Source organism: Python bivittatus, unplaced genomic scaffold, assembly GCF_059951505.1.
Source record: "Python bivittatus isolate LINGU-HERP-01145 unplaced genomic scaffold, Pbiv_v1 ctg000330_np1212, whole genome shotgun sequence".
NCBI classification, from domain to species: domain Eukaryota; kingdom Metazoa; phylum Chordata; class Lepidosauria; order Squamata; family Pythonidae; genus Python; species Python bivittatus.
The window spans coordinates 10866245-10880195 of record NW_028277058.1 but is presented as its reverse complement, the minus strand read 5'-3'; the positions used below and the strand labels follow the sequence as shown (position 1 = coordinate 10880195).

General features: G+C 35.8%; 1 protein-coding gene across 2 annotated transcripts in view; it reads left to right on the top strand.

Annotated features, from left to right (window-relative positions):
- The window catches only part of MET (MET proto-oncogene, receptor tyrosine kinase), a 104670-nt gene that overhangs the window by 53668 nt on the left and 37051 nt on the right, over positions 1-13951 (top strand). For both annotated transcript variants that reach the window (XM_007432060.4, XM_025169081.2), the window contains 5 exons: positions 490-624; positions 2584-2757; positions 11519-11679; positions 13075-13177; positions 13303-13439. In XM_007432060.4, coding sequence (XP_007432122.1) covers positions 490-624; positions 2584-2757; positions 11519-11679; positions 13075-13177; positions 13303-13439 — 710 coding nt within the window. The remainder of the gene's footprint in view (positions 1-489; positions 625-2583; positions 2758-11518; positions 11680-13074; positions 13178-13302; positions 13440-13951) is intronic.

Below are 13951 nucleotides of genomic sequence, written 5' to 3'. Positions count from 1 at the left end.
ATCAAGTAGCTTATTCACAGATAACCTTGTGCTGAATTGTATTGTTAGATAATATACAGTAAAATGAACTTGTACTATATTTCCAAACTTTGTATTGTTATATGTAGAAGATTCATTAGGAAGTAGTGGGTTTAGTTTTTGCTTTTCCTTTCCTTTTTTTCTTTTTGCAAAACTGAAATGCAGTTGCAGAAGCTAACACCTAAAGTTGAAACTGTGACACTGTGATACCTTTCCCACCTGTACCATTTTCTCAATAAAATTAATGCCCACCAATAGCTCTAAACATCCCTCCTACAGTGCCAATGCTCCATTCAAATTATCTAGCTCCTCCCTCACCCCAATGGTTATATTCCTTTAAGAGAGACCATATTATGAAAGCTATTTCAAGCATTCCCTCTCCCACCCCATAGAGCAATAGTTGTAGATCAAAATCACTATGTAATATGAATATAAATAATGTGCTTGTTCTTAATGTTTCTCTTTTTTTAGATAGTGATCTCTCGTTCAGAACACACAACACCATACATGAATTTCCATTTAGATTCCCAGCCTGTTTCTCCAGAAGTCATAATTGAGAATTCCCCAGGCAGTGATGGGTATATTCTGGTGATCACCGGGAGGAAGGTAAAATATTCCTCATAATCTCTTGTGCTTCTTGATCATATGCATTTATTTGGGCAGTGTGTGTGTGTGTGTGTGTGTGTGTACACAGTGTGTGTGTACTCCCGGTACACACACACTCATACACATATATTCCTAATAGTAGTTACAGTATTTTAAATTCAGCTACTTTAGGTGTGTTTTATTCCTTTATAAATTTTTTCTGTATCAAAGACGAGTGCGAGTAAATTATTAATTTATAGGTAGAGAGGGGACTGAAAGAGTTTGGCTTGTATACCTATCATGTGTTTTATGAAGATAAGTAGGGTCTGATCATGAAATGATTATACCCCAGGTTTAATCATTTTTTTCATACAACACTAATCTGGAATATTAGTATCAGATATCCACTTTTAAATGGAATGCATTCTCCAACTAACACAAACTTTTTATTTACATTTGACTGCAAAAGTGAAAATCATCCATTTCCACTCAGCCAAAGACTAATAAAGTGGACTTACTCAAGTCATTTAATGTAATATTCTGCAGTTCCACTATTTTTCCTTTGCATCCTTTCCAGACATGTGTATATTGTATTTTCTCACTTTTTTTCCTAAGGAGGCAAGTAAATGAATAACTGAGTATTGTTTGAATAGGAGTGCTAGGATACAAACCACCCAAAGAAAGGAAATGCAAATATAGGCTTTTGATGCCTTCTTTTTTTCTTCACTGGAAGGTATGTAGGACAAAAATGCACAATAGCTTAAAAGAATGGGGCTTAAAACTTCCTGCCCTTTGTTAATTTTATATGAGGATTAAATAGCATTTGTAACTTATTCTTAGCCGTTTCTTCCATACTTTTACAAACATCATAGATACCAATTAATTGACACTTCCTATGAAGTTACATAAAAAGCCATGGGAAGAAAGCAAAGATAGTTGAGTCGACTGCATCTTTTGGTCTCTATTGATCTCGAAAGCATTTTAATGTTTTGTGAACTTTCATTTAGTCTTCCAAAGGGATAGCTCTAATAAATTTTATCATCAAGTTAGCAGTTTTCTTGCCTTACCTTAAATGAAAGTAACTGAAAGCAGAATGGCCTCCTATCAGCCCTATAAAAGCCCAAATAGAGATTTCCCTGTGTGATATAGATACTTATGTCAGAACAACTGATCCAGAAGGGCACTTTTCTCTCAGACAAGGCACCGCATCCAGTGATTTCCACAGATCTAGCATTGACCATGAGATTGGACTATGCATATGGCTAGATTTATTTTTATTTTTGCTCTTGTTTAAATGTCTGCTGATGTTGAAGTCTGAGCAGGCATATCAGATTTTAAGTTGAAATTTAAATTAACACAGGTTGTGGTCTTTATCGTACATGCTTAAAATTCAGTCCCATTAACTTCACCATCATCATGCATAATTTCAGGCTGTAAATTATCTAGAATCTATGTTGTAATCTATTCGATATACAGTAACAAACTTTAAAGCACCTCTGTGAGTATAATGAAATACATGATTTTTGCATGCTTCACCAGGAACTGTTGTTGTACAGTTCCCAGTGACATACAGAATGCTTCCAGAGATTGGCAGTACTGTTCTTTTCCTCCTTAACTGATGTTTTATGGTAACCAAAAAAGGTAGAATACTGAAGAAATGCAAATGGAAGCGACAGTGTGTGGACACTGAAAAAAACCCTAAATGAGCAAATGCATGATAAATAACAATAGTGTACCCACAGTGTATTGGATAGCTCTCGTTCATTGCAAAGAAGTTTGCACAGGAAAGACTAATGTGGGTTGCATGTTCTGTATTAATCAAAGAATTGACCCAGTGCATGCATAATATAGTTGATTGTTTTTGTTTTGCATGGCCATAAAGGTTAAGTGTTGAAAATTTACTGACGCCTTAGCTTTCTATAAATCATCCGCTAACCATCACAATTTATTACTATGTCTGTATAATGTTTTACTCATTAGATAACCAAGATTCCACTAAATGGACCGGGATGTTCTCACTTCAGTACCTGCAGTCAGTGCCTTCTCGCACCTTCTTTTATGAATTGTGGCTGGTGTGGCAATCAGTGTGTGAGGTCACGGGAGTGCAGTATAGGAGGATGGACACAGGATATATGCTTACCTAAAATCTCTGAGGTAAAATTATCCTTTTCTTTTTGTTACTGGATCCTTGTAAAATTAGCCATATCATTAGCCAGTACATATCAACTGTATTCAAATTATTTGTAAGCTGGTGTAGTAATAGGTATACACAGTTCTAAGCAAATTCTCTTTTCCTGTTTAGAAAGATATTTACCTAATGAAGAGTAACTACAGGTAGTCCCCAGTTTAAGAACGAGTTCCCAAGATCTGCCTTAAGTCAAATTTGTATGTAAGGTGAAACAGTATTATTGAATAATACCGAATAAGTATTATTGTGTAATGAACTTGAACCATTGTGTATTTAACTCGAACCATTGTGTATTTAACTCATATTTTGCTACAGTAGACTCTTTTCTTAACTATGGGTTGTCTGTGAACTGGGCGATCTTAACCTGGTGACTACCTGTACCATATTCCCAGATGAGATGAGCTCCACTGCTGTTAATTGGCTATAGCTCCTACTTATATCTTGGCTGTCTCTATTCCTTTTCACTCATTAAGGCTCCATCTCCCCCAATTATTTGAAACCTACATAGTCTGTCACACTATGGAATATCAGTGAAGCATGAAACTAGAGGACAAAGTAATCATCATATAGGGGAAGCATTATTTTGCCTATAAGGATTGTGTTGCCTTCCTTATGCAAATTTGCATCTGTAGAACTGTCCAGGTGTCTGAACATCTCACTGCAGCTATTTTCTTAATTGAATCTTTTGTCAAAGCTTCTGTTTGACATAGGAGGGAAAAGCAGTGCAGATGTAGAGAGAAGGCCTTTGTACCTCAACAGGAACCCTAGGAAGCTGAAATATGGAAATTTATGAGGCTTTATCCTGATATTTGCAGCTAAGTTAAAACTGGCAAAGGTTCAGAGGAGAAAATGTGCCCTGTTACAGTTTTTATACCTGCATTCTAATTCCTAAGTTTAGAGTCATAAATATGGAAAGATGAATGAATGGCCTACCTCTTTTAGAGTTGGGAATAGGCATACAGTCATATCTTTCTTAATCTTTCTTCCTCCATAGAATGACTTGCTTATTCTTGGTAACAAAAATAATTAGAAATGACATATGATATGATATATGATATATTACTTAGAGGACTTATATGGCTGCCTATGTCATATAATGATTGTAGGTATCTCAAAACAATCCATAAAAACATAGCTAAAAACATTATGATACCATTTTCAAAAAATCTTGGAACTGATGGGAAATATATATATATTTGCCTCTGTGTAGATCTTTTTCTTTCATGATGAAAAAAGGGATGTCAGTTCTGGAGAATTAGTGCCTTTTATTTTGCAGTCCATCTTTTATTTTGCACTCAGTGTGGCCTTCATATAAGCCACTTTGAAAGGGGACAAACAGAAGCTATTTTCAGCTAAAAAGTTTGTAAATATAAAAAGCAAACAAGAGTAATATTACATAAAAGAGTAAAGAACATAATAGCTCATTGCTGTTTTCATTTAGCTATGATCACTGCAAGTTCTTCAGAGGCTATCTCTGCATTTAACCAAATAATTTTGTATTAAGTGTGACATAATTATGAAAGTCTAGTTTTACAGAATGGCTGTGGCATTTGTAGATCCTAATACATATCATTATTATCAGCTATATTACACTGTATTTTTTTTCAGTGGCTGTCACTTTGTTTTTACATGGACAAACATACACATAGGAGATCATGAAATACCTTATTTTTTTAATAAATGTTTAATGGGATCCAAAACATATCTGATGGGGAAAATAAAACTGTGTTGTTACTGTAACTTAAAAATCCTTTCTAAGCTATGTTGAAATAAAAGTGGAAATCATACAGAAATGGATGTATTAGCAGAATAATGGGAAATATATTTCCCATAATGGATTATAACTCACTTGTGACTTCAGGAATGATTAGTGAACATCCTTTCACTGTCCTGCACTTTACTATTATATACAGATGCTCCGCATGAAAGGAAATCCATCTCATTTGAAAAGGAGCCTTTATATTCGTTTTAAGGAAGCCCATACAAACTAAATGGGGGTAGATGGCAGACCCTAAATAACTTTTAAATTATGAAGTCTGATTCATAGTTACATTAGGCTCTTATGTAGTTCATGTAGTGTACAAGGGCCTTTGAATGAATGTAAATCATATTTAAAGCTACATTAAGTCCCTTTATTCCTGTCAGGGCGAGGGCAAGGTCCCTGAGTGTGGCTGAGATGTCACACTCTGATGAGTCTTCAAAGTTAGCATAAAATTGTTCCAAGCCACCCTGTTTGGCTCTTTGTGACATAGTGAGAGCATATTATCTCTATATTACCAACCTACATGAAGTAATTTCAAAGGTCTGGGTTGGGTTATTGCTTTATGTCCCTTAAAAAAAAAAGAAAATGGCAATTTGTTAAATTAGACCCACTGAACACAGTGCTTATGCTTTTTCAGGGATAATTTTGTATGAAGTTAATAAATGGAAATAATTCTTAGAGTGTAGTTGGATTGATTTAAAGCCAGAGTTCATGTACTGGATATATAATTTTAGAAAATGCAGTAAATATTCTATGTCAATGATAAATAGTGATATATTCTCAGAGCATGTGCCATAGCAAGTGGAAGACTGTGAGGTTTTGTTTCTAAAAGGAAAAAAATGATGCATCTGGGTTCTTAAATCTTTATGGCTGCTAGCTGCTCAAGCAGATTTTATGCTTTGCTGAACCATGACAGTCATACTACCAAAAAAAAAAAAGATTATTCATCTTTGGCCTATTGTTTTAATATATCACAGGACTGTTTTGGCTGTTAGAAAAGCAGGATAACCTGTTTTGTGTGGTATTTGCAATAGCATCTGAATAAAGTATAAAAGATTTTTTGGAAGAAGAATATAATTAAAATATGTTAAATGATCATTTTGATATTAACATCAACACAGAGTAGTAGTTATAAAGGTCTGAGTTGGTATCAGTACTCCCATTTGCCATTAATGTGGTGAGAAAACTTTCAGCTGATTTTCAGATCACAGAATCACCCCAGCAGTGACAGCTATGGTTTTAGATCTATTCCAACTTTTAGCCTTAACACCAGGGATTAAGCATCCATAATAAATGGTACAATCCCACAGGTTTCTGCAAATTGTGGACAAGATCATTTCAATCCACAGCAGTTGAAACTGCATAGCAGCAGTGTCATGATTGGGGAGGAAGTACAAACTGTCAGGATGGCAGTTGTGCCAGTGCAACTGAAACCTCACCCGTTTTTTATGCGCATCACACATGGACAAAGTTTTGATCACAATTATACAACTGCCATCTTGACTTGTCAACCCATCTTGCATACACCGCTGCTGTGTAGATTGATATAAAATCTGCAAACACTATTGTTGTGGTAGCCCCTATGATTTGAGATTTCTTGGTGGCAGAAAGAAGTACCAACCTTTTTTTTTTTAATGCAAATATTGTAATCCACATTTAGTATTCGTGTGTTTCAAAAAGTGGTGGAAAGCGTTCAGGGATTTACCTTATTAATGTACTTCAGAACATTACAGAGATGTACCACTCAAGTGAGATCTACTATCCCTCCTTTAAATAGAGATATGAAAGAGATCCATGGTGGATGTCTAAGACACTTAAGAAGAGATGTGCAAGACAAATTGAAGAACTGAAGCAAATCATAGATCTTTTCTTTAGTCATTAATCTATATAAAAGAAATTGTCAGTTTTACATGCAAAAATGGGAGTTCCATTTTTAAAGGAGTTTCCCATCTTCTTCTCCCTTCAGTCTCACACACTATACTCTTCTCCCATATCTATGTACCCTGTCAAAAGTGTGTATGTTAGTGAAAATTGCCGGTGGTAATCAAGGTACATTTTTCAGTGAATCTTTTTTAAAATCCTACAATATTGACCAACTAACATAGACAATAAAGTGGACCAGTTTTCTTCTTATCCACACATTGCTAACTTTAAGTAGCCTCTCTTTCTTCTATTATCATTTAGGTACAATGATTGTCCTCTCAGCTATGGAACCTGGTGACATTCTCAGTCACATCCATTTATATCATATTTTTTTTATTTAAAAGAAAGAAAAAAAAGATGCAATCCACGAGAACACTCAGAATTCTGCTTTCCATGTGGAAATATATAACTACTACATACAATATACATCACAGAATAAAACTAATTTTCCTTAGATATTTTAATGTAAGGCCTATTTATTTGTCATGCTTGTTGCCAAACAAGTGTTATTTGTTTGGTTGACTTCTACTGAAATGCATAGCCATTATTGCTTAGACTTGAGGAGAAGAAATTATGCAGTTGTTAGCTTAGATGACAAACAGTCCAAAAGTAGTCCGGGAAACTTAGAAGAATATCACCAGAGAGAGAATTTAGTGATATAGAAAAAATATCTAGTTGCAGAATTTAGGCCATTTTAGAAAGGTAAACAAAGTAAAAAAAAAAAAAATTAAAGAGGAAGGTCTTTATTTGCTGCTTGAAGCTTTTTATTGTAAAAAGGTTTATCTGTACATCAGTATGCTTAGTTCAGAAGGGTAGAATCACTGTTAACACTGCTTTTCCCTGTTTCCCATATTATTGCAGTACAGGTAGCCCCCAGTTTAAGAATGAGTTCCATTCCCAAGATCTGTCCTTAAGTCAAATTTGTATGTAAGCCAGAACAGTATTATTGTATAATACTATATAAGTAGTATGGTGTATTTAACTCAAACCATTGTGTATTTAACTCAAATTTTGCTACAGTAGGCCCCATTTTTAACTATGGGTTGTCCTTAAACTGGGTGTTCTTAACTCGGGGACTACCTGTATATACAAGACATTTTTATAATTAATTATATAATTATAAAAACTATAATTACTATGTAATTAAATTATAATTGTATAATTGCATTATACAGCGTATCTAAAACATCTCTCTGTCATATGCTGTTTGCAAGACATTGAAAATAAACTTGCATATCCACTATAGCTTTAATTTCATAGTTAATGTGATTACATTAGTGAAACTATCATGTTTTACTAAATTGTTGAAGGCTGAGAATGTAATCAAGGTGGCTGGTTAAGTCCAGTTGACCATCTCTTTGTTTACCCTGCTTAACTTACTATGTTTTTTTAAATTAAATTTAATTAATTTATTTGTACATCATATTTATATAGCCGCCCATCTCACGCAAAGTGACTCTGTTTGGTAGGGAAGAAGTGTCTCACTGGTCCAGGAAGTCAGTACTATTCTTAATCATTTAAGATTTATCAGGTTTGAGATAGGTTAGCAAAAATGGGAAGGAATCCTTTTATGTTTCCCAACATTGTTCCTCCTCTTCTTAAGTCCTTTACCACATTGCCTGCTGAGCAAGTGTAGTGAGTATGTATTACCAGATGCCTTTCTCAGTTGTGGCATTCTAATTAAAGGTTGTTCTTCCCAGAAAGGCTTACTTGGGATCCATACTCCCATCTTTTTAACCCTAAATAAAGATTACTAAAGCCTGCTTGAACAGTACAGTTGTTGATCTTAGCTTGCCTATCAGGAATTTCTCTCTTCTCAGCTCTTGGAAAATAAATAGAAAGGTGCTTTGGATCTTTCTGCCCAAAGCCCAGAATAAGGAACTTAACAGAACTTGTGCCGGTTCTGAAATAATCAACTGTGCAGCCATTAAATCTTGGCAATAGAGATGCTTTTAATGAGAAATTCTCTTTCACAAAAATAATGAAACCAGTTGTTTAGATATAAAAAAGCATTTGGGGGGAAAGGGAATACAAGGAAGAACAAGGAAGGCAACAGTCACACAGCAATCCAGATAAAATCAATACAGCCAGCATGCTTGAACTAGCTATTTATTAGGACATGTTCAGAGGTTATTGCAAGAGAAAATAGTTGGAAAATAACCACCCAGGGTTCCTTCACAGAAGTTACCACTTTGGCTCTGTGTTCTTCCTTTTTTTTTTTTTTTGAGTGTATGTGGAGAACAAAGAAAAGCCATCTCCTCTAGGGAAATTTACTGCTGTCCACTCCAGCAAAATGCTACATTTCTGAGGTCATGGGCCCGGCCAGCAAATCAGAAAGGCTTCTAGCACAATCCTTTAGCACAAATGAAAAAGGTACTGACCAGTTTTCACCAGCTGTGCCACACTATACAAAAAAGATTACATTTGAAAGTCTCTTTGGGAAATAGAAGAATCTTTCCTTTTAGGACTTTTGGCACGGTATCAGTTCACCAGACACCTGAGGCAATACCGTCATGCCTCACAAAATGTGGGTGCTTGCTCCATGACATATTATAAAGCAAGGTTGCTTACAGGAAATCATTGTCTTTCAACAGTTGGTAACACTAACAACATTAAGAACTTTTGTCCTTAGTGTTGTCTGTGGGCTGCAAATATCTACTAAGGTTAAATAAAAGTTTATCCAAAAGCCTGTGACAATGTTTGAAGGGCTTTCAAATGGTCTTAAGTGAGTATAGGCCAGGGTTTTTGTGTTATTTGCCAAGACACATACTCCAAGGGGGCATAGTACCAAAAGAGAGGCAAGGTGTAAAACAAAAAACCAATACATGAAGAAATAAAATATTCTGTCTCAGGCAGTGGCCGAACAAGATGATTCAGTCAGATCCAGAAGTCCAGCATGAAGCTCTTAGCAAAAAAGAATTTCAAATACAGTATACATATTATGCTATCACCCAGTACCGTTTCTTAAACAGTTGTAAATATTTCTCCCTCCACTCTCTCACACATATCTGCTCAACTGATTTTGTCACTGTGGGGCATTTGAGAAGAAGAAAAAGTTTCAATTTAAAGCAGGGGTCCCCAACCCCCATGCCACAGACCGATACCAGTCCGTGGCCTATTAGGAACTGGGCCGCACAGCAGGAGGTGAGCGGTGGATGAGCAAGCAAAGCTTCATCTGTATTTACAGCCGCTCCCCATCGCTCGCATTACTGCCTGAGCTCCGCCTCCTGTCAGATCAGTGGCAGCATTAGATTCTCATAGGAGCACAAACCCTACCATGAACTGTGCATGTGAGGATCTAGGTTGCATGCTCCTTATGAGATTCTAATGCCTGATGATCTGAGGTGGAGCTGAGGCGGTGATGCTAGCGCTGGGGAGTGGCTGCAAATAGAGATTATCATTAGCAGAGAGGTTTTACTGCACAGAGACCATAATAAATCAATTGCTTGCAGACTCATATCAAAACCCTGTCATGTAATGCACTTGAATCTCTCTGGTCCATGGAAAAATTGTCTTCCACAAAACTGGTCCCTGGTGCCAAAAAGGTTAGGGACTGCTGATTTAAAGGGTGAAACAATTCTAAAATATTTCTGAAGTTTATATAAAAATTATTTGTTTTACTAATTTTTCCCCTCATGCTAAGTTATGCAGTAGTTGTTTCCACGTGGTTTACCACCAAACACCAAAGCCTCAGAGAGAGTACGTGCAGGACTGCAGGTCGTATAACCTAAATATCAACTCTGCATGGTTTCTTTTTCAATATTGTTGGAGAAATTAACCAATTCTAAAGGAGAGAGCTTCCTTTGGCAGCATTTGCATGATTAAAACATGAGGAAATGTAAGAGTATGTGCAAATATGACTGTGGAGCTTTTGAATGAATTTGGGGTTGGTTCTTCATTCCCCCAGAGCAATTATTTCACTATTGTATGGTTCAATCTATGCTATACGTTCAGGAGAACAATTTTTCCCTTGGCATTTAATTTCTTAAATCCTTACAGAATTAAGCTAAGACAGTATGTAGATACAGTTTTTAAAAAATGTGCCACTGTTACTGGATGTTCAAAGAGAACGGTAACCTGAGCATTTTTGTAGAAATTTTCTTTTCAGATCCAGCATGAAAAAAAAATAGAGTTCATGATGAAAGACACAATTGTGCTACTTATTAGGAATTAAATTGCAACTGCTATAAAAGATTAAGTCAAAACACTTTAGCAGTTCTGTAACCAATATAAAAAAGTCTTTTGTTCTCTGACCTGGCTTGAATGTTTGCAAAATTAGATGGCATGTCTATGTAAGCCCTAAAGCATTGTCAAATTTTTATTGATAGTGTCTTGCCAAATGCCCTCCACTGAAATTTGTACAACTTCTCTACTATTCAAGCATTTTCCCACCATTGTTAACATTTACAGCACAATTTACAATATACAGAAGGTGGCTAGAGTGGGAGGGGGAAGAGCATTTCCTTTTGAGATTGTCACTGCATTGCTAGAATGTAGTTTATTTTTAACTTGAAATTTAGAAGTGACCAACAGATAGCATTTCAGTTGACAGCATTGTAAAAGCCACGTTAAATTTTTAGCTCCCAAGATGGTGTTTGATTTAGACACCTTTGAAACTGTCATTACTGTGAAGGCCCTGCGTCTTTCCATCAGGTTGCTGAAATAAGTTGCTTCATCGGTTTGATATTCTTCTGTTCAGTATCTTACTTCTAATAAAATAAGTGCATTGTATTCTTTTACATACCACAAGAAAGACATAAAAGGCAAACTAAAGGGGTATTAAAAAGACTATTACAATGCAGAGCTTGTTCAATGCCCCTAAACACAATAATTCAGAGCTTTCTAGCAGTGGCTGGATTATTTATTGCTACTATCTAAGGAAGCTCATACAGTGATAAATGAAAGGTGAGGAACAATTAAGTTAAAGGGTAGGGTATCTCCAACAGAAGAAATTATTTTCTGCCAGTATTGTTTCTTTTCTTAAAAAGCACCTTCAAAGCCCATTAGAAATCATAAATTTCCTATCCTTTTTTCCCTTTTAGATTATTCCAAGCAGCGCAGCTTTTGATGCTTCAACAAGACTGACACTGTGCGGGTGGGATTTTGGATTCAGTAAAAATAATAAGCCCAGCTTTAAAAAAATATCAGTTTTTGTCGGGGGACAACGGTGCATTGTGGATGGCAAAGCTAGTGACAAAAACAAGTAAGATATGAGGGGGGGGGTTCTCTTCAAGTATTGTGATGTATGGCAAGAATCATCAAACAATTTCAATCTCTTGCATGACATAATGTACATTTATTTTGGCTTAATTGTATTTTAATGTAGTGTGTTTGTCTGTCTCTGTCTGTCTCTTCATTGCTTTGAGTGGACTTCATCCAGAAAAATAGCATATGAATATTTATAAGATCTTTCTTTCTTTCTTTCTTTCTTTCTTTCTTTCTTTCTTTCTTTCTTTCTTTCTTTCTTTCTTTCTTTCTTTCTTTCTTTCTTTCTTTCTCTCTCTCTCTCTCTCTCTCTCTCTCTCTCCTCCTCCTCCTCCTCCTCCTCCTCCTCCTCCTCCTCCTCCTCCTCCTCCTCCTCCTCCTCCTCCTCCTCCTCCTCCTCCTCCTTCTTCTTCTTCTTCTTCTTCTTCTTCTTCTTCTTCTTCTTCTTCTTCTTCTTCTTCCTTTGAGTCAGTGTTGACTCCTGGCAACTGCCTAGACAAGTCCCTGCAGTTTTCTTGGCAAGATTTCAGAAGTGGTTTGCCATTGCCTCCTTCCTAGAGCTGAGAGAAAGTGACTGGCCCAAGGACACCCAGCTGGGTTTGTGCCTAAGGCAGGACAAGAACTCACAGTTTCAGTAGATAGCATTTTACTCATGTTTGTAGAGAAGTACAAGTTATAGTTCTTGCTCTTTCAATGGTTCTTCGTAACACTGACCATGAAATGCTACTTCTGCAGAAGTTATTTGCTATTGTAAAAAAGTGAATGAAATATTCAGTAGATCTCTTTTCTCCACAATATCATAAATTTAGTGCACAAAATCATATGCATCTTTTATGCAACCCCAGTTATTAATTTGGAGTATTAATGTGGATTGAAGCACTTTAAAAGTTGCATAGGACATTGAATGTGCCCATTCACTTGTTGGGAAGGGACCTTTTTTCTAGAGCATCAGTTCAGTGGATGATTTCAAGAAAGAATGTACTTTTCAGGGAGAAGGCTGTAACTAATCCCTTCTTTTTCTTTATGTGGTGCTCTTTGAGTACAGTGGAAGACATTTTTCTTACTAATGTAATCACTCTCCAGATGAGGATTTTGAAATAATTGTACTATTCTAGCATTGTTTATTTTAAAAAGGTGGTTACAAATACATTTATATTAATAGATTCTATCAATCAATCAATCAATCAATCAATCATCCAGATATATCCTGCCAATTTTTGCTGAACCATCTGTAGGTTCAAGGGTATTTTTATTTTACTGATTTAACATATTCTTAATGTTTTAAAATACACATTGGTTTGTCTATTTATTTCCCAGTTTATGTTCAGTTTACTTATAGGTTGTGCTTTTTTATTTTGCTTAGTTATGACTAATATATTTGTTTCTATTGAAGACTGGAGTGCAAGCTTGGTCCTGTAAAGAACGTAGGTTTTAATGTTTCAAGCAGTGTTTCAAATGGACAAGCTAATACCTCCTTCAATACGTTTTCTTATGTGGTAAGTAAAAGGTTAACATTTTTAAATTACATTAATTACATTTTAATAGTTCTTTTATTCTTATTTCAATGTGTCTGTGATTGTATATGTTTTAAATAACAAACCAAACTATGTTCCATATGCAGGATCCCAGAATAAGGCAGATTTCTCCTAACTATGGTCCAAGATCTGGTGGAACATTGTTGACATTAACTGGGGAATACTTAAACAGTGGGAATTCTCAAGAGATTTCTATCTGCAAAAAGCAGTGCAGCCTAACCAGGTATAATATGGCTGATTTGTACTTTTTTAAATAAATTGTAAGCCTAAAGATCTAAACCAAATGGGAAATATACTTTTTTCTCAGAATAAAACATCTCTGTTAGAAACGAAACTGGCAAGACAAGAATCAGTGGTTCCCAACTTGAGAGAACTGTTAAGTCAGCCTAAATATCTGTTGACTTGGAAAGGAGGAAGAGAAAGCTTAAAATTTAAACTGTAGAGCACAAACCTATATATAAAAAAATTGATTACTATATACTGCAGGGGCAGAGATATACTACAGTAACCATTGTCAGGTCTGACCAGAACTGAAAATTGATTGTCCCGAACAGGAGAGATGTGTCTTTTTGCATTTTCTGATTTGTTCAGGTGGTGTAGAATGCTCCAATTTGTGGTACTGTCCAAGCCAACAGGGTGCTTCTCTTCTCCTTGGCAAAGCACCAAAAATGCCACCCACATCTTGGGGTCAAACTGGGATGGTCCCTTGTTCAAGCAACCACTTGAGCCACAGAT